The sequence below is a fragment of the Somniosus microcephalus genome, chromosome 8 (genome assembly GCF_052327205.1).
Source record: "Somniosus microcephalus isolate GS21.2 chromosome 8, FLI_Smic_1.0, whole genome shotgun sequence".
Taxonomy (NCBI): Eukaryota; Metazoa; Chordata; class Chondrichthyes; order Squaliformes; family Somniosidae; genus Somniosus; species Somniosus microcephalus.
This window is the reverse complement of record NC_140994.1, coordinates 211,232,827-211,251,649: the sequence shown is the minus strand read 5'-3', so window position 1 is coordinate 211,251,649 and position 18,823 is coordinate 211,232,827. Positions and strand designations below refer to the sequence as shown.

General features: G+C 45.2%; 1 protein-coding gene across 3 annotated transcripts in view; it reads left to right on the top strand.

Annotated features, from left to right (window-relative positions):
- Positions 1 to 18,823, top strand: part of jade2 (jade family PHD finger 2) — a 216,362-nt gene that overhangs the window by 189,017 nt on the left and 8,522 nt on the right. The window contains exon 14 of one of the 3 annotated variants that reach the window (XM_085995671.1): positions 13,772 to 14,738. In XM_085995671.1, coding sequence (XP_085851797.1) covers positions 13,772 to 14,706 — 935 coding nt within the window. In that variant the 3' untranslated portion in view covers positions 14,707 to 14,738. Of the gene's footprint in view, positions 1 to 13,771; positions 18,819 to 18,823 lie in introns of those variants that run through there. The other 2 variants (XM_085995673.1, XM_085995672.1) reach the window with 2 other exon arrangements.

The window sequence follows — 18,823 nt, the reverse complement described above, 5'->3', positions numbered from 1 at the left end:
CATACCATTTGCCTTCTTAACCGCCTGCTGCACCTGCATGCTTACCTTCAGCGACTGGTGCACAAGGACACTCAGGTCTCGTTGCACTTCCCCTTCTCCCAATCTATTGCCATTCAGATAATAATCTGCTTTCCTGTTTTTGCCACCAAAGTGGATAACCTCACCTCACATTTATCCACGTTATATTGCATCTGACATGCTTCTGCCCAATCACCCAACCTGTCCAAATCATCCTGTAGTTTCTTGGCATCCTCCTCACAGCACACACGCCCACCCAACTTTGTGTCGTCTGCAAATTTGGAGATATTACATCTAGTTCCCTTGTCTAGATCATTAATATATATTGTAAATAGCTGGGGTCCAAGGACCGATCCCTGCAGTACCCCACTAGTCACTACCTGCCACTCGGAAAAAGACCCGTTTATTCCAACTCTTTGCTTTCTGTCTGCCAACCAGTTCTCTATCCAAGTCAATACCTTGCCCCCAATCCCATGTGCCTTAACTTTACACGCTAATCTCTTATGCGGGACCTTATCGAAAGCCTTCTGAAAGTCCAAATACACCACATCCACTGGTTCTCCCTTATCTATTTTACCAGTTACATCCTTAAAAAATTCCAGTAGATTAGTCAAGCACGATTTACCTTTTGTAAATCCATGTTGAATTTGTCCGATCCTGTCACTGTTTTCCAAGTGCTCTGCTATTACATCTTTTATAATGGACTCTAGCATTTTCCCCACTATCGATGTCAGGCTTACCAGTCTGTAATTCCCTGTTTTCTCTCTACCACCTTTTTTGAATAGTGGGGTAACATTAGCTACCCTCCAATCCATGGGTACTGTTCCAGATTCCATCGAATGTTGGAAGATGATCAGCAATGCATCTACTATTTCTAGGGCCACTTCCTTAAGTACCCTAGGATGTAGATTATCAGGCCCTGGGGATTTATCGGCCTTCAATCCCATCAATTTCCCTAACACCATTTCCCTACAAATACTGATTTCTTTCAGTTCCTCCCTTTCATCAGACCCTATGTTACCCGACATCTCTGGGAGGTTATTTGTGTCCTCCTTTGTGAAGACAGAACCAAAATAGGTATTTAATTGGTCTGCCACTCCTTTGTTCCCCATTATAAATTCCCCTGATTCTGACTGCAAGGGACCTACGCTTGATTTCACCAATCTTTTTCTCTTCACATATCTATAAAAGCTTTTACAGTCAGTTTTTATGTTCCCTGCAAGCTTACTCTCATATTCTATTTTCCCCTTCTTAATTAATCCCTTTGTCCTCCTTTGTTGAATCCTAAACTGCTCCCAATCCTCAGGTTTACTGCTTTTTCTGGCCAATTTATATGTCTTCTCCTTGGATCTTATGCTATCCCTAATTTCCCTTGTTAGCCACGGTTGAGTCACCTTTTTTGTTTTATTTTTATGCCAAACTGGGATGAACAAATTCTGTAGTTCATTCATGCGGTCTTTGAATGTTTGCCATTGCCTATCCACCATCAACCCTTTGAGTGACATTCCCTAATCAATCCTACCCAACTCGCGCCTCAGACCATCGTAGTTTCCTTTATTTAAATTCAGGACCCTAGTCTCTAAGTCAACTACTTCATTCTCCATCTTAATGAAGAATTCGATCATATTATGATCGCTCCGACGCAAGGGGCCTCGTACAACAAGATTGCTAATTAATCCTTTCTCATTACATAATACCCAGTCTAAGATGGCCTGATCTCTGGTTGGTTCCTCGACATATTGGTCCAGGAAACCATCCTGTAAACACTCTAGGAATTCCTCCTCCACAGTATTGTTACTAATTTGCTTAGCCCAATCTATATGTAGATTAAAGTCACCCATGATGACTGCTGTGCCTTTATTGCACGCTTCTCTAATTTCCCTTTTAATGCCATCCCCAACCTCAGCATTACTGTTTGGAGGTCTATATACCACTCCCACTAACGTTTTCTGCCCCTTGGTATTTAAGAACATAAGAAATAGGAGCAGGAGTAGGCCAATCGGCCCCTCAAGCCTGCTCCACCATTCAATAAGATCATGGCTGATCTGATCCTAACCTCAAATCTTCTATCACTGTGCATCCACCCGAACCCATGTGATCTCCCGGGAGAGGCGAAAAACCAGATAAAAACCCAATGGCCAATTTGGGAGAAAAAAATCTGGGAAATTCCTCTCCGACCCATCTAGGCGATCGAAATTCTTCCAGGAGAGCACTCTGTCCCTATATTTTCTACAGTACTTACCTTCTGTAAAGGCGATCTCCACCCCAGCCAGGAACAGGAATAAAACCATCTCCTGAAATCTAACACAGAATTAGAACACAAGAAGTAGGAACAGAACCAGGCTACACGGCCCCTGGGCCCGCTCCACTAGCCACAGGGCCATGACCATTCCGAACCTAGACTCATGTCCAATTTCCTGCCCGCTCCCCGTAACCCTTAATTCCCTTTACTTCTAGGAAACTATCTATTTCTGTTTTTAATTTATTTAATGATGTAGCTTCCACAGCTTTCTGGGGCAGCAAATTCCACAAACCTACCACCCTCTGAGTGAAGAAGTTTCTCCTCATCTCAGTTTTGAAAGAGCAGCCCCTTATTTTAAGATTATGCCCCCTAGTTCTAGTTTCACCCAACATTGGGAACAACCTCACCGCATCCACCCGATCAAGCCCCTTCACAATCTTATATGTTTCAATAAGATCGCCTCTCATTCTTCTGAACTCCAATGAGTAGAGTCCCAATCTACTCAACCTCTCCTCATATGACCACCCCCTCATCCCCGGGATTAACTGAATGAACCTTCTTTGTACTGACTCGAGAGCAAGTATGTCTTTTCTTAAGTATGGACACTAAAACTGTATGCAGTATTCCAGGTGCGGTCTCACCAATACCTTGTACAACTGCAGCAATACCTCCCTGTTTTTATATTCCATCCCCCTAGCAATAAAAGCCAACATTCCATTGGCCTTCTTGATCACTTGCTACACCTGCATACTAACTTTTTGAGTTTCGTGCACCAGGACCCCCAGATCCCTTTGTACGACAGTACTTTCCAGTTTCTTGCCATTAAGATAATAACTTGCTCTATGCTTTTTCCTGCCAAAGTGCATAACCTCACACTTTCCAGTATTGTATTCCATCTGCCAAATCTCTGCCCACTTACTTAGCCTGTCTATGTCCCTTTGCAGGTTTTTTATGTCCTCCTCACTCACTACTTTCCGTCCCATCTTTGTATCATCTGCAAACTTTGATATGTTACACTCGGTCCCCTCCTCCAAATCGTTAATATAGATTGTAAAGAGTTGGGGACTCAGCACTGACCCCTGCAGAACACCACTAGTTATTGGTTGCCAATCTGAGAACCAACCATTTATCCCAACTCTCTGCTTTCTGTTAGAGAGCCAATCCTCCACCCACGCCAGAATATTACCCCCAATCCCGTGATTTTTTATCTTGAGCAATAATCTTTTGTGTGGCACCTTGTCAAATGCCTTTTGGAAGTCTAAATACACTACGTCCACTGGTTCCCCTTTATCCACCCTGTATGTTACTTCCTCAAAAAACTCCAGCAAATTTGTCAAACATGACTTCCCCTTCATGAAACCATGCTGAGTTTGTCCTATTAAATTATGTTTATCCAAATGTCCCGTTACTGTCTCCTTAATAATGGACTCTAACATTTTACCAACCACAGATGTTAGGCTAACAGGTCTATAGTTTCCAGCCTTCTGCCTACTACCCTTTTTAAATAAGGGTGTTACATTAGCAGTTTTCCAATCTGCCGGGACCTTTGCTGAGTCCAGTGAGTTTTGGAAAATTATTACCAATGCATCCACAATCCCTACCGCTACTTCCCTCAAGACCCTAGGATGCAAGCCATCAGGTCCAGGGGATTTATCCACCTTGAGTCCCATTATTTTACCAAGTACCACTTCCTTAGTGATTTTAATCGTATTTAGTTCCTCCCCCGCTAGAGCCCCCTGTTTGTCCAGTGTTGGAATATTCTTAGTGTCCTCTACTGTAAAGACTGATACAAAATAATTGTTCAGTGTTTTTGCCATCTCCATGTTTCCCACCATTAATTTTCCGGTCTCATCCTCTAAGGGACCAACATTTACTTTAGCCACCCTTTTTCTTTTTATATAACTATAGAAACTTTTACTGTCTGTTTTTATATTTTTTGCTAATTTACTTTCATAATCTATCTTCCCTTTCTTAATCAATCTTTTAGTTATTTTTTGCTGTCTTTTAAAGACTTCCCAATCTTCCATCCTCCCACTAGATTTGGCTACCTTATATGCCCTTGTTTTTAGTCGGATACTATCCTTAATTACTTTACTTAGCCACGGATGGCTATCTTTTCTTTTACACCCTTTTTTCCTCAGTGGAATATATATTTTTTGGAAGTTGTAAAATAACTCCTTAAATGTACACCACTGATCATGTACCATCTTACCCTTTAATCTATTTTCCCAGTCCACTCTAATCAATTCCGCTCTCATACCTTCATAGTCTCCTTTATTCAAGCTCAGCACGCTTGTTTGAGATCCAACCTCCTCACCCTCTAATTGAATATGGAACTCAACCATGTTATGGTCACTCATTCCAAGGGGATCCTTTACTAGGACATTTTTAATTAATCCTGTCTCATTACACAGGACCAAATCTAAGGTTGCTTGCCCCCTGGTCGGTTCAGTTACATACTGCTCAAGAAACCCATCCCTAATACACTCAATGAACTCATCCTCAAGGCTGCTCTGCCCAATTTGATTTGTCCAGTTAATATGATAATTAAAATCCCCCATAATTATAGCTGTTCCCTTATTACAAGCCTCAACTATTTCCTGATTAATACTCCGTCCAACAGAGTTGCAACTGTTCGGAGGCCTATAGACTACACCCACTAGTGTTTTTTTCCCCTTATTATTCCTTATCTCCACCCAAACTGTTTCACTATCCTGCTCCTTTGACCCAATATCATTTCTCTGTATTATAGTGATTCCTTCCTTTATTAACATAGCCACCCCACCTCCTCTCCCTTCCTGCCTGTCCTTCCTGATTGTTAAATAACCTGGTATGTTTAATTCCCAGTCATGGTCACCCTGCAGCCATGTTTCTGTAATGGCCACAAGATCATACCCATATGTCGTTATTTGTGCCGTTAACTCATTCATTTTGTTACGAATGCTACGTGCATTCAGATAAAGAACTTTCAAATATGTTTTGTAACACTTAGTTCCTGTTTTTTCCCTTTTTAGTACTTTTTGCTCCATACCTTCTGTCCCTTCCTGACACGTTCTGTTTTTTAATTCCCCCACTGCTACCTAAGTCTATGACCTTCTCTGTTGTCATTTCTATTATTTGCTCTCTAGAAACCTCCCCCCCACTAATTAGTTTAAAGCCCTCCCTACAGCCCTAGTTATATGATTCGCCAGGACTCTAGTCCCAGCACTGGCCAAGTGGAGTCCGTCCCAACGGAACAGCTCCCTCCTGTCCCAGTACTGATGCCAGTGGCCCAAGAAGCAAAACCCATTTCTCCCACACCAGTCTTTGAGCCACGCATTTAACTCTTTAATTTTATTTATCCTAGCCATATTCGCTCGTGGCTCAGGTAATAACCCAGAGATTATTACCCTTGAGGTTCTGTTTTTTAATTTGACCCCTAGCTGCTCATACTCCTTTAACAGAACCGTCTTCCTTGTCCTATCTACGTCGTTTGTACCAACATGGACCACGACAACTGGATCCTCCCTCTCCCACTCCAAGTTTCTTTCCAGCCCAGAAGAGATGTCCTTAACCCTCGCACCGGGCAGGCAACACAGCCTTCGGGTCTCCCGCTCTTGACTGCAGAGAACCCTATCTATCCCCCAAATGATACTATCTTCTCAGTTCTACCCATACAGATTCCACATCATCAGAGCTAATATCCTTCCTTACAATTGTGTTAATCCCTTCTTTAACCAGCAATGCTACCCCACCTGCCTTTCCTTTTTGCCTATCTTTCCTGAATATTGAATACCCCTGGATGTTGAGTTCCCAGCCTTGGCCACCCTGGAGCCATGTTTCCGTAATCCCAATCAAATCATATTCGTTTACCTCTATTTGCGCAGCTAATTCATCCACCTTATTATGAATGCTCCTCGCATTAAGACACAAAGCCTTCAGGCTTGTTTTTTTAACGCTCTTAGACCTATTAGAATTATTATTTACTGTGGCCATGTTTGATTTAAACCGTTGATTTCTCTGACTGCCACTTTTGTTGTTCTCCTTCCTATCTTTTGCTTTTACATAGATACATAGAAGATAGGAGCAGGAGTAGGCCATTCGGCCCTTCGTGCCTGCTCCGCCATTTAATGAGATCATGGCTGATCCTTTAATTCAGTATCCCGTCCCCGCCTTCTCTCCGTAACCCTTAACCCCTTTTGCCCGTAGAAATATATCTAATTCCCTCTTAAATATATTTAATGAGCTGGCGTACACTGCCCTTGTTTCCCTTTCCTCTGTCCCCCTGCTCAGGTTCCCAACCCCCTACCATTTTAGTTTAAACCCTCCCCCAGAGCACTAGCAAACACTCCCCCTAGGACATCGGTCCCGGCCCTGCCCAGGTGCAAACCGTCCGGTTTCTACTGGTCCCACCTTCCCCAGAACCGGTTCCAATGTCCCAGGAATTTGAATCCCTCCCCCTCGCACCATTCCTCTAGCCATGTATTCATCTGAAATATCCTTCTATTTCTACTCTGACTAGCACGTGGCACTGGTAGCAATCCTGAGATTACTACCTTTTGAGGTCCTATTTTTTAACTTACCTCCTAACTCCCTGTATTCAGCTTTTAGGACCTCATCCCGTTTTTTACCTATATCGTTGGTACCTATATGCACCACGACAACTGGCTGTTCACCCTCCCCTTCCAAGATGTTCTGCAGCCGTTCTGAGACATCCTTGACCCTTGCACCAGGGAGGCAACACACCATCCTGGAGTCTCATTTGCGGCCGCAGAAACGCCTATCTAATCCCCTTACAATAGAATCCCCTATTACTATAGCTCTACCCCTCTTTTTCCTCCCGTCCTGTGCAGCAGAGCCACCCCTGCTGCTGCCTTCCTCTGATAAGCCATCCCCCCCAACAGTACTCAAAGTGGTGTATCTGTTTGAGAGGGGGATGTCCACAGGGGACCCCTGCACTATCTGCCTGTGCCTAGTACTCTGTCTGTTGGTCACCCATTCCCTTTCTGCCTGTCCAACCTTTGCCTGCGGTGTGACCAACTGATCAAACGTGATATCCACGACATCCTCAGCCTCGCGAATTGTCCAGTATGTATCCAATCGCAGCTCCAGCGCCGCAATGCGGTCTGCCAGTAGCTGCAGCTGGACACACTTCCTGCACACATAGTTGTCAGGGACACAGGAAGTGTCCCTGAGTTCCCACATAGCGCAGGAGGAGCATACCACAGCACCGGGCTATCCTGCCATGACTTAACCTTTAGTTAATTGCAATTAAATTAAATCAAATCAATCCCACCAATTACACTACAGTTAAATAGTATATTTAAGGGCCCTGGTTTACAAACAGTCCCCGCTACACCACAGAGACTTTAGAAACTATAAACCACAGAGTTAAAGTTTAAAAAGAGAGAAATACTCACCAACCAACACTTACCTGCTTTCTGGTGACGTCACACTGGATTACTTTTTACTTCTCTCCCTCTCTCTGAGATTGGAGATTAGTACGCCTACCTGGTCTCCGCCGCGCTTTAAATTCCCGCCACCGCTCTGAGACTCCCACCGCACTGAGGCCTTCCTGGTCTCCGCCGCGCTTTAAATACTCGCCGCCGCTCCGAGACTCCCGCCGCACTGAGGCCTTCCTGGTCTCCGCCGTGCTTTAAATACTCGCCGCCGCCAAGATTCCCGCCGCCGCTCTGAGACTCCCGCCGCACTGAGGCCTACCTGGTCTCCGCCGCGCTTTAAATACTCGCCGCCGCCGCTCCGAGACTCCCGCCGCACTGAGGCCTACCTGGTCTCCGCCGCGCTTTAAATACTCGCCGCTGCCGAGTTTCCCGCTGCCGCTCCAAGACTCCCGCCGCACGGAGGAGTGCGGCACCAACCTCGCACAGGGTTTTGCGCAGATCTTGGGGCCCATGATTTCCAGTATGGAAGTGATGGCCAACTCAATTAGTGCACTTGTGGACCCAACCATGATGCAGAGTCTGATGGCTGATGTCTCCACTTCCATTATAGCACAAGCAGAAGCCACCCAACGTCTGACCGCTGCAATGGAAGCTTAGGGCTCGATTTTGTCAATGGGGATCTTTTGGAGGCGGAACTCCCACTTTTTGGGTTGTAGTCCCGCCTCCATCGACTTGTGGCCAACCCACTATTTTCCCTTGATTAACCTTGTTAAGCCCGCCCAGCGGGCTCAGCAGGCCAATTAAGGGACACCTGGTTACTGGTGATGTCAGCGATTGACATTTCATCTGTCAAGAGCTTTTGACAGATGAAAAATCAGCGTTTGATGGCTCTGTGAAGCAGTCAAACACCGACAATCTGTCTTCTAACTTGAGTCCTTCTACTCAGACTCAGTTAGAGAGCTCTCCAGAGCAGAAAGCAGAGGCTGCAGCTTTTGACAGTTCAGCAGCCATTCTGCTTTCTGTGCCGGTGAGCTGAGGGACTCCTGGGAACTGAAGGATTGACGCCTGCAGGAGAATGTAAAGGTAAGTAAAACTTATTAAAACACTTTACACTTACCTCACACACTTACCTCTGCACACATGCACCCATCACTCACCTGCACAACGGAAATCCTGACCCCTCCAACCCCTGCAGACCGACGGTCCGCCTTGCTAACTTGACGTGGTTTGGAGCCGTCGGACAGCCCACACTTCAGGGCTAAAAATAGAACAGGCAGTTAATTGGCACTAATCCCCTTCCTGCCTCGGGGAGGCGGCTCCCAGCATAGGTCGGGTACCCGCCCCCTGAGACGTTGGCACGGAGGCAGATTGGGGGCGGGATGGGTTCCTGCTCCCCGATTCTGCAATTTTCCCACCACTCCCGCTTCCAAACCCGCCTCCTCGGGGCTTGGAAAATCGAGCCCGTAGACTTCTGCCACGCAAGCTCAGACTGCTGCCATTGTGGCTGCGTTTACCATTGTGGAAAGGGGCTTGCAGGGTGTCACAGCAGTACAGCAATCTGTCCTCCAACAGATGGCTAGGATTGCTGAGGCGCCACCCCAGGGGAGTGGTAGTGGTTCAGTGGAGCACGAGCCTGCTGTCCACTCTCAGGATGACCGCATTCGTCCTCACAGGCCTGCCACTCCACCAGTGCCCTTGATGTTGCCTGACAGCCAGCCAGCCCAGACTGCTGCCGCCCATGCCGAGGTGGGGCAGACTGCAGCCAGGCCTTCTAGGCCCAGAACTGCTCGAGGTAATCCTGCAAGGCCACTTGCAGTCTCCTCCACTGAAAGTCAGCAGCCTTCCACCAGCTATGCTGCAGCCACTGGGGTAGAACTTCGTAGGAGCACTAGGACAGGCAAAGGCACACTGAAGACAGGCTCTAAGGGAATGCACAAGAGTGATTAGTTGACTTTGTTCTGTAATATTGGATGGATTGATGTATAAAGTTGGATTGGAATGTTTCTGTTGCGGTAGCCTTTATTTCAGCATTGTGGCCAAGAGGACGCTGTGATAGTCAGTAACAGAGGGAAGGTAAGGTGTGGGACTATTGTTGAGTGGGGAATTGGGGTTGCGTTCACTGCTACCGCAGTCGGATGAATCGATCACAGACAGCTCAGGCAGAAAGGGGCTGTCTGGTTTGCTTCCTCCTCCTCCTCTTCGTCCACCTCCTCCTCAGCTGGTCACCGTATGCCTGGTGGCAAGGGCTGTGCCCTCATGATGGCGAGGTTATGGAACAGGCAGCAGACCACAACGAATCTTGAGACGCACTCTGGTGAATACTGTAGGGCTCCTCCAGAGCGATCAAGGCAGCGGAAGTGTTGTTTAAGGATGCCAATGGTCGGCTCTATCAGATTCCGTGTGGCAGCATGGCTCACATTGTACGCATGCCACCCACTGTGGTTGGGTTGCGGAGCGGAGTCATGAGCCAGGTGTTCAATGGATAGCCCTTGTTGCCCAGTAGCCACCCTCTGGTTTGTCATGGTGGCTCAAAGACTGAGGGAGCAGCAGACTGGTGCAGAAAAAAGCATCATGACTGCTGCCAAGATACTGGGCATTCACCTTCACGATGTGCTGAGCATGGTAGCACACCAACTACACATTCAGCAAGTGGAACCTTTGCGGTTGCGGTACATCTCAGCATTTAGATGCGGCACCCGCAAAGCCACGTGCGTGCAGTTGATAGCGCCCTGTACCATGGGGCCGCCCACTATCCTGGCAAAGCTACATGCACGCCCTGCCTGCTTCTCTCTGGCCATAGAGAAGATGATGAAGTCCTCTCTTGGCATAAAGAGCGTCTGTCACCTCACTTATGCAGCAGCGGATGACGAAATGGGAGGTGTTACAGATGTCACCTGCTCCAGCCTAGAAAGATCCCGATGTGAGGAAATTCAGGGACACGGTCACCTTCACAGCCACTGGCACCGCTGTCCCTGCCTTGGTGTGAGGCTGCAGGTCTGGCTGCAAGAGGTGGCAGAGTTCTGTGAGTACCTCTTTTGTAAAGCGCAGATGCCTCACGCACTGCTCCTGGCTCAGGCTGAGGTAAGAGAATTGCTCTCGGAAGACCCTAGGTGGTTAAGGCCTCCTGCTGAGAGCCTTTCTCCCCCTCCTCCTCCAGCCTCTACGAGTAGCTTGTCCTCATTTTCAGAGACCCAAGAAATCCAACATGCCCAGCAAGTGGTGCAAGAAGAGGGGAAAGGAGAGTGATGAAGAAGAAACAACGTCACTCAATCTGACACTGGCAGCGTTCATTGATAAAAATTAAACTGTTCTTGGTATTGCTTTGTTGCTGCCTTTGCAGAATCAATAATACCTTGACGTATGAGCAAATCAAAGGTGATGTATGTGAAAATTGGTTATATATATTTTTTTTCTGTCCGGTGTAAAACGCCACTAAGAGCTAAATAGGAATGGCCAATGTAAACGCCTCTCTGTGAAGGAAGCATCTCCCTCTGATCACCAGCCAAACCTGGGAACTCACCACATGCACAATCCCACATCCATTGGCCCGCATGTGCCCTGCATGTCACCGTTCTATTAGTCTGGTATTTGTCTATCATTCATGAGTCTTTTCATGTTTCAGAAGTGGGATTTTGTTTTAGTACGTATTATACTTTCAAGAGTTTACATTCACATGTATATCACATTATTATATGTTCATTGCGTATTTTGATACTCCACCTTGGTGAAATTCTGGCACATCTTTCAGGCCTCCACTCGTTCCAATGGCCAGCCCTGACCTCCGCCAGTTTTCTGGGTTTGGGATAATTGCTGTATTTTAGGTGGGTTCCAAGGGGATCCCCACATCTATTGGGAAGCATGTCTGCAGGTGAGAATGGAAAATGCCTGCAGCAGGCTGCTTGTCTCTGGACAACGAGAGGATGTATTACATTTTGCATAATTTAATTGATTGCTCTGCAACCAATTCAACTCCCCGCAGCCCCTTTAAATATTAAAATCCCCTTCCTTATGCCATAGCAATGCCAGATGCCTGGAATACGTAGAGAGGTTCCTAGTGGCCAGTGTTGCTAGGGTGTAAATGATTTAAAATATCCCACTGTTTGTATGCCCTCCCTGTAAACACAATGAGGGGACTTTTCCAACACTGTTTTGCTTGAGCTTGGATTAGCTTTAAGGGTTCAAACAAGTTATTTCTTATTGGTCCTTGGAGTTCAGTTGTGTCAGAGAACAAGTGGGCCTACTCACTGGAGGGTGAGAGGTCTCCACAGCACACAGGCCAGCACAGGCTTTGCTGCTAGCTGCAAAAAGGTGCATCTCCTTGCTAGGTCAGAGTGTAGCCCTGCTCACCACAAATGCATAGCTGAAGCACCTATCCAAACAACTGATGCTCTGACTGAGGAAATACCAAGCAGTCTGGCACCTCACCCACCCCCAATGTCTAAACCACTTCCCAGGAGGAGACAGCAGGCCAGGAGGAAGGAAATAAGCTAGCGACAGATACGCACGACAGCAACTCCAACCAACAGGACCAGCAAAAGTGAGTTTTTCATAGAAAGGATTGTACAGGAGGGGCACAGACATTGCACCTTTGGAACCATCCAAACAAGTCACTTGTGGAAATTGTTGCAGTGAGTTCACACACCCACAGTCTCCTTTGATGCTCCAAAAACATCTGCTATTTGTAGACAGGAATTTCAGATTACAAGTCAAAAAAAATTCCAAATGGCAAAAATGCGTTTTAGAAAAATAACATTGCCTCCAGCACTGACTTCAAATAACAGAAATGGGGAGGGTTTAGTGGAAATTTGTAAATGCAGTGGCTGAAGCTGATGCATGGCCAGGCCAACTGGTGCATCGAAGAGTCGCTGACGTTAAAAGCTCTGGCATAAACAGCCCCATCACAGAGGGCTATCGTTTAGATCCTCCATGACTAAGATCAGGAACTCTGTAGTCTCGGTGATAAAGGAACTGTGATCAAATCTATATTCTCCATTGCTGTGGCTGTTGCCCTAATACCTTGTGTAACATGGCTTGATTTATTTTTCTTTTGTAAAGGATTAGTCATGATAATGAAACATGTCAGCGCAGTGAGTGACAAGGAAACCTGTCCATTTTGTAGCCACCAATTTGAAGTTGCGACTTCAGATGTTTAGGAGGTTGAAAAAGTGAGGTGTGGGAACCATTGTTTTGCAAGCTGCATTGCAGATGTGACAGCATATGGTGGTCTAAATGCTAGGTGCATGCATATACAACCATCTCTTGGTTTTTTAGCGAGCACCCGATAGTCTTCTGTACCTCGGCACCCTCCCTCAGTCCAGAGAACTTTTTTTCCTCCATTTTCCCCCATGAGCGATGCACTTGGGAGATGGCATTGAGGTGATTGGTCATCCCTGCCGTTTTGGAGGATTTCCTACTGCCCCAAAATTACCACTTTCCTCAAAAGCAGCTCCTCCAACAAAACCGCCAAGCTCTTTGCTAAAGGAGGCATTTCTGGGAGCTTCTACCAGACTGTGGAGACTGTCTTGTTAATCTGTCTCCACAAAAAAAACTGCTGGTTCCCGTTGAGTGCTGTCGCCTTCTCGGTTTCCCCAACACCCTCCCCAGGGTAATTCATCTCTTTCCACGCATGGGAAAACTGCACGGGGAACTTATTAAAATGATGTAAATTAACTGACTCTGGGATCTGGTGGGGTTGAGCAGCCACTCTGCTCGCATGGGAGTGCACACTTGAACACTGGGAGCAAGAGCTATTTTCTGCCTCGTCGCGGAATCAGCCCTCCTATCCCAAAATAAGTCTCCACATGCAGGAGTAAGAGGGGACAATTGGAGGAGAAAAAATATGGTTGCAATAACTGGTTCATTGGGAGTCATATAGTAAATAATTAATTAAAGAATTTTGTTGTTAGATGTGCCCCTGTAAATAAGCAAAATGATTTGCTTTGCTGCCATGTTGAAATTCATGAATTTTTACTCTGATTTAAACACGGTAAGATTTTGGCCTGAAATTGAGTAATTCTGAATTGTGGTTGAGAGTTAGCGGAGAGCAGAATCTTTATTCTACACATGTGTGATGTTGACTGCAATAAAGTATAAAACTTAGGTCGTGCTCATTATGGTATTTCTTTTCCAGGTTTGTCATCCTCCATTTCATTGGATGGGGAACTTTTGCAGAATTGGCTGGCCCAGACTGTTCAAGTTAAGACAGAAAATCTCCTGAGCCATTGGTCTTTACACAGCGGTCCAGGAAATGAAGAGACAACAGGCTTCCTGTCAGATAAACTTCTGCACGATGAGCAGTCACTATTGAGCATTGGCTCAATGAACCATGCCGGAGATCCTCAGTCGGAACCATCCTATGCACTGGAAAAAAAATCCAGGTACAAAGCAGGGGAAGATGGTAAACCTAAGTCTCTGAGAGATCGAGCAGGCATCATTCACACCAAGAACCAACATAAGAAGCAGCTGGACTATCCACTAGATGGCACATCCTGGCCTGATAACGCCAATGAACTTTCTACCCAGGGCATTTGCAAAAATGGGTCAAAGGCCAATGGAAGTCACAAAAGGGCCAACGAAGTGCGAAAAACCAGCAAAAAGCAGGCCTCACATCATTCCAGTTCCAAGGCAGCTCTCCCCAGTACACCACCGATAAGAAATATCAGTGAAATTGGTGAAACATTGGACTATTTTGAATCTGCTTCACCTAAACCCAGTTCTTCAGTTAAAGTGCCTAACACATCCGCAAACCCCAAATCTTGGGTAACTTTCAAGATTCCAAAACCAAGAGAAAGCAGCAGGAAGTCACAAGTGCAGAAGCAGGATCTGGGAAACGGATACCAGCAGATGAGCCCAGACAGAGAAAAAAAGCCCAAAGAGACATCAAAGGTGAAGCTGCTCTTCGACAATGAGACTGATGGCTATTTTTCTGATGCTGAAATGAGTGACTCGGACACAGAACCTACGGCTGACCGGTCGCAAAGGCTTCAGCGATTGAATTCAGAAAGCGTGGTTGTACATCGAAAATGTGGTGGAGAGGTTGTCAGAAGGAGCATTCTGGCTTCCTAAGTATCCAGAGTAATTGGATAAAGAATAGTCAGGTGGCTCAAATCCCCAGTTACTACTCTCGCACTCATTTCGGTTGGTAATCTGACCTACGAAATGCTTATTCTGCAAGTTCCAACTTAATGGTTAAAGTTTCAGTGTCACTGCCTCTCTTTTCTTTGCCCTACAACTGCCAGCTTAACAGGAGTATCTCTGTGTCTAGTGAACTTTTAAAATTCTAGTCAGTAAAAGCCCTTTGAAATAGTATGTGACTCAACTTATAATAAACCAGCATGCAGTCAAAGTTACTAAATATAGTATATAGTGTGTAGTTTATACCCTGGTGATCTGTGAAGAAATAATTTCATGTTACTAGAGTGCCAGTTATGTGATGCCTTATACCTTCAGGTATTACATCACTGTCTTCTTATTTCCCTGCTGCTTTTACCCAATTGTTGCATAACAGTAGGAAAAGTTAAGAAATAAGTCTTACTTAAAGAAACTATACACTATATATTACAGGAAACTTTGTGCTATCCGGCACCCACGGGACCGAGCTGCTGCCGTTGCCTCAAAACTGCCGTACTCTCCAGAGTTAATGTTGAGAGATACGGAGATACTTATCTCCGTATTTGACAACAAACACTGTTGCTTAGCAACAGCTTCTAAACACTCGGGTGTGGCTTGCAAGCCTCTGTAGCTGAAGCTGTTGCTATAGCTACAGACCTTGCACAGCTTGACTGTTCAAACAAAGCAAAAAACAAAAACAAAAAGAATAAAAAACGGCTGCTGATTTTTGCCGGTGGCTCCAGATTGCCGGATAGCTCACCTCCGGATAGCACAAAGTTTCCTGTATAAAGCTTAATGGTTGACAGTAAGTTTAAGGCAGTGATTCAGTCTTTGAAAGACGTCTGCTACCATTCATAAACCCTTCAAGCTTTAATCTCATGGTTTGTGACATCATCAGGAGTTCTTGATTGAATTGCTGCCTCATAACTCACCAACAGCTGTCTGTTATCCTACATCTGATGTAGAAACTTTTGCCGAGTTTGGTTTCTTATTATACACTGTCATAAAGAAGTAAGGAGCTAAACAGTCACCGTGCTTACTATTTTGGGGACGTTCATTGCTCTATCCCGCTTGGCAGTCTGTCTGCGTCGTACTAACATGTTGGCAGTCTGGAGGGAGAGGTCATGCACCTGTGATTAAGATTTTGAACAAAAAAAAACTCCCATTAGGTGAGGGATAAGATTAAGTGCAAGGAAAGACTTGTAAAGATAAATAAAAATGATTAGATTTTTGTGGCATTCATCTTCTAATAAAAATAAAGCACAAAATGCACTTTTTGGAAGTCTGTCACATTGATGAAAGTGCTGACTTCATAGGCCATACAAGGATTGCAAAGCAAAAGGGAATTTTTTTTGTACTTTTTAGAAATTTTAGGAAGTAGCCAGGTGTTAAAAAGGAAACTACAACATTATCTGATGTAATGTCATACCCAGTACCACAGTTTGTTATTTAATGCTGTAGGTATGTTATACACAGTTACACACTGTGTTATGATCCATTACAGGAGTGTTGCACCCTATTATACAGTGTAGTATGATATAATACATCTGAGTGTTATGCCCAGTAACACATACATAGGCTTTGAAGTTATGCCATAGAGCATGAATGTTAATGTGTTTGAAATTCACCTCTCCACTATTTTATAAAACAAATTAACCTATTTTAAATAGGTTAACGCCTCCACTAAAATAGCAAAGAGGAATTTCAGACAAACACATAAGCATCCATACACTGGTATCCCAAGGCATAATTTCAGGGCCATAGTGTATAATATGATCTGCCCACCAACACACAATATATATATGTATACAGGAGTGTAATAACAGTGAATTTTAGGACTGATTTTAACTCTGCCTGCCTGGCAGTAATGGGGCGATGATAGAGTTAAAATTGCTGTGGCCCACTTACTGCCCCGCTGCCATACTCGCTGTGGACTTTCATGGGCGCCCGCCCGAATCAGCCGGCAGCTTCATTACTGTATGAAAAATGATGTACCTAGGCCCCCAGTGCAACTCAGAGGGACAACTGGGCAGCGTGTGCGCTGTGCACATTCCGTCCAGTTGAACTGTGTGGTGAAGAGGAAGAGGCCCCAAAAATATATGTAAATAATTTGTTTTTGTAGGGCCAGGAGGAGCAGGTGTGCTACTCCGAGATCCACAAGAATAATGTGGGCCACTGCCATCCTAGGCTCCGCCCACCCACCCTTCCAGACCTGCCTGCGCCTCAACCTCTAGGCCGACTGATATTGCACTGGCCCAGAGCTGGCAAGCTGCAGCAAGGATGTCCATTCGGGGCATGCAGCTCATTGGCAGCATGGTAATGGGGCCTTCAGTAGACCAGGCCTCCCAGCAGCAGAATGCTGTCCGCACATTTCATGGCTGAAGTTAAAATCAACCCTATTATATAAGACATACGCAGGTGTGTTATGTCTCAGTAACATTGTATTACACAGATGAATGCTATATCTAGTAACACAGACTGTAATGTACTATATATTACATATATTCATGTGTGTTCCAGTAACACACAGTGTATTATATAATATGTACACAGGACTGTTATACCCCTATACAACAGTGTGTTTTCATATACAAAAATTCTGCATTGCATAACAGAGTGTATTACTTGGTAAAACCCTCTCAAGTATCGAACTTTCTAATGGCATTTTAATGCTAGGATCAGCACCCAACTCACTATTGTACATTTATAAGGACATATTGGGTGAATGAAAGCTAAATCCAAAGGACAATTCTAAATATTCTAAGATCTCCTCATTTAGAAAGGCAGTGTACATATGGTCCAGCACAGTTAGCCAGTGCCCCTTGGTAACATCAACAAGCATGGGGTCAGCTTCCATATGTATGCTGATGACACCCAGCTCTACCTCTACACCATTCCTCTTGGCCCCACTACCACCTCTGTGCTGTCGGACTGTCCATCTGACATCAAGTCATGGATGAGTTGCAACTTCCACCAACTAAACACTGGGGAGACATCAATTTCAGCCTTCGCCAAGTCTGCACCATTATCATTGACTTTATTCTCCTCCCCGGCCATTTGCTCAGTCTGAATTAGACTGTGCAAAAGATTGCTTATTTCCACCGCGTTCCCTGCCTCCACCCCACCTCATCTCTTCTGCCGCAAAGCCCTTACTCATGCCTTTGACACCTGTAGACTTGATTTCTCTAATGTCCTACTCACTGGCCCCATAGACTCCAACTGGTCTAAAATGCAGCCATCTGTCCCACACTAAGGCTGGAAAGTTCCTTGGACATGCTCCTGCTCCACCGGCGTTACTTCGCTTGCACACGTAATCGGGGTTTGTGACGCACTTCCTACAAAGTAACGTGGGTGAAGCTGAAGCAGCTCAGAGGAATTTCCCCGCTTCTGTCTTCTGCCTCACTTGCTCAACACCTTGTCTGTGCTGACCTACATTGAATCTCAGTCCCCCAGCGCATTAAATTTTAAATCTTCGTTATTTGTCATCAAATCTCACCATGGCCTCACCCCACTCTGTCTCTGAAACTTCCTTCAGCCTTATACCACCTCCCATACCCTTCAGCTCTCCAACTCTGACCTTTTGTGTATATCCCTCTCCCTTTACCTCACCATTAGTGGCAAAGCCATCAGCCAACTCAATATTATTCTCCAGAACATCCTCCCTAATCTTCATTATATCACACTGGCAGTTCAGGAGAAATCTTTAGATAATGAGGTTAAAGTATCCACATTGAATAAAGATTTTATAAAATTTGCTGTTGGCACTCTAGTATGGTAATAATAATTTCAACTGTTATAGCCCTTAAACTTGATTGTGGTTGTAAAACTTATGGTGAGAAAGTTCAAAGATGGCTTATCAGATGCCCACGAAAGAAGACCACTCACATTTTATTGTAAGCTGCAAGGTTACAATTTGTTTTGGGCAGTTTTTAATGCTCACTTAAAAACAAGTCAGATGCAAGATATGAAATCTGGTCCTTATTTTTTCTTAGACATGTTCATCATTGGGTATGTTAATAATGGTGTGGTCTAACTATTCTTTCCATTTTTTTTCTTGGAATATATACCTTGC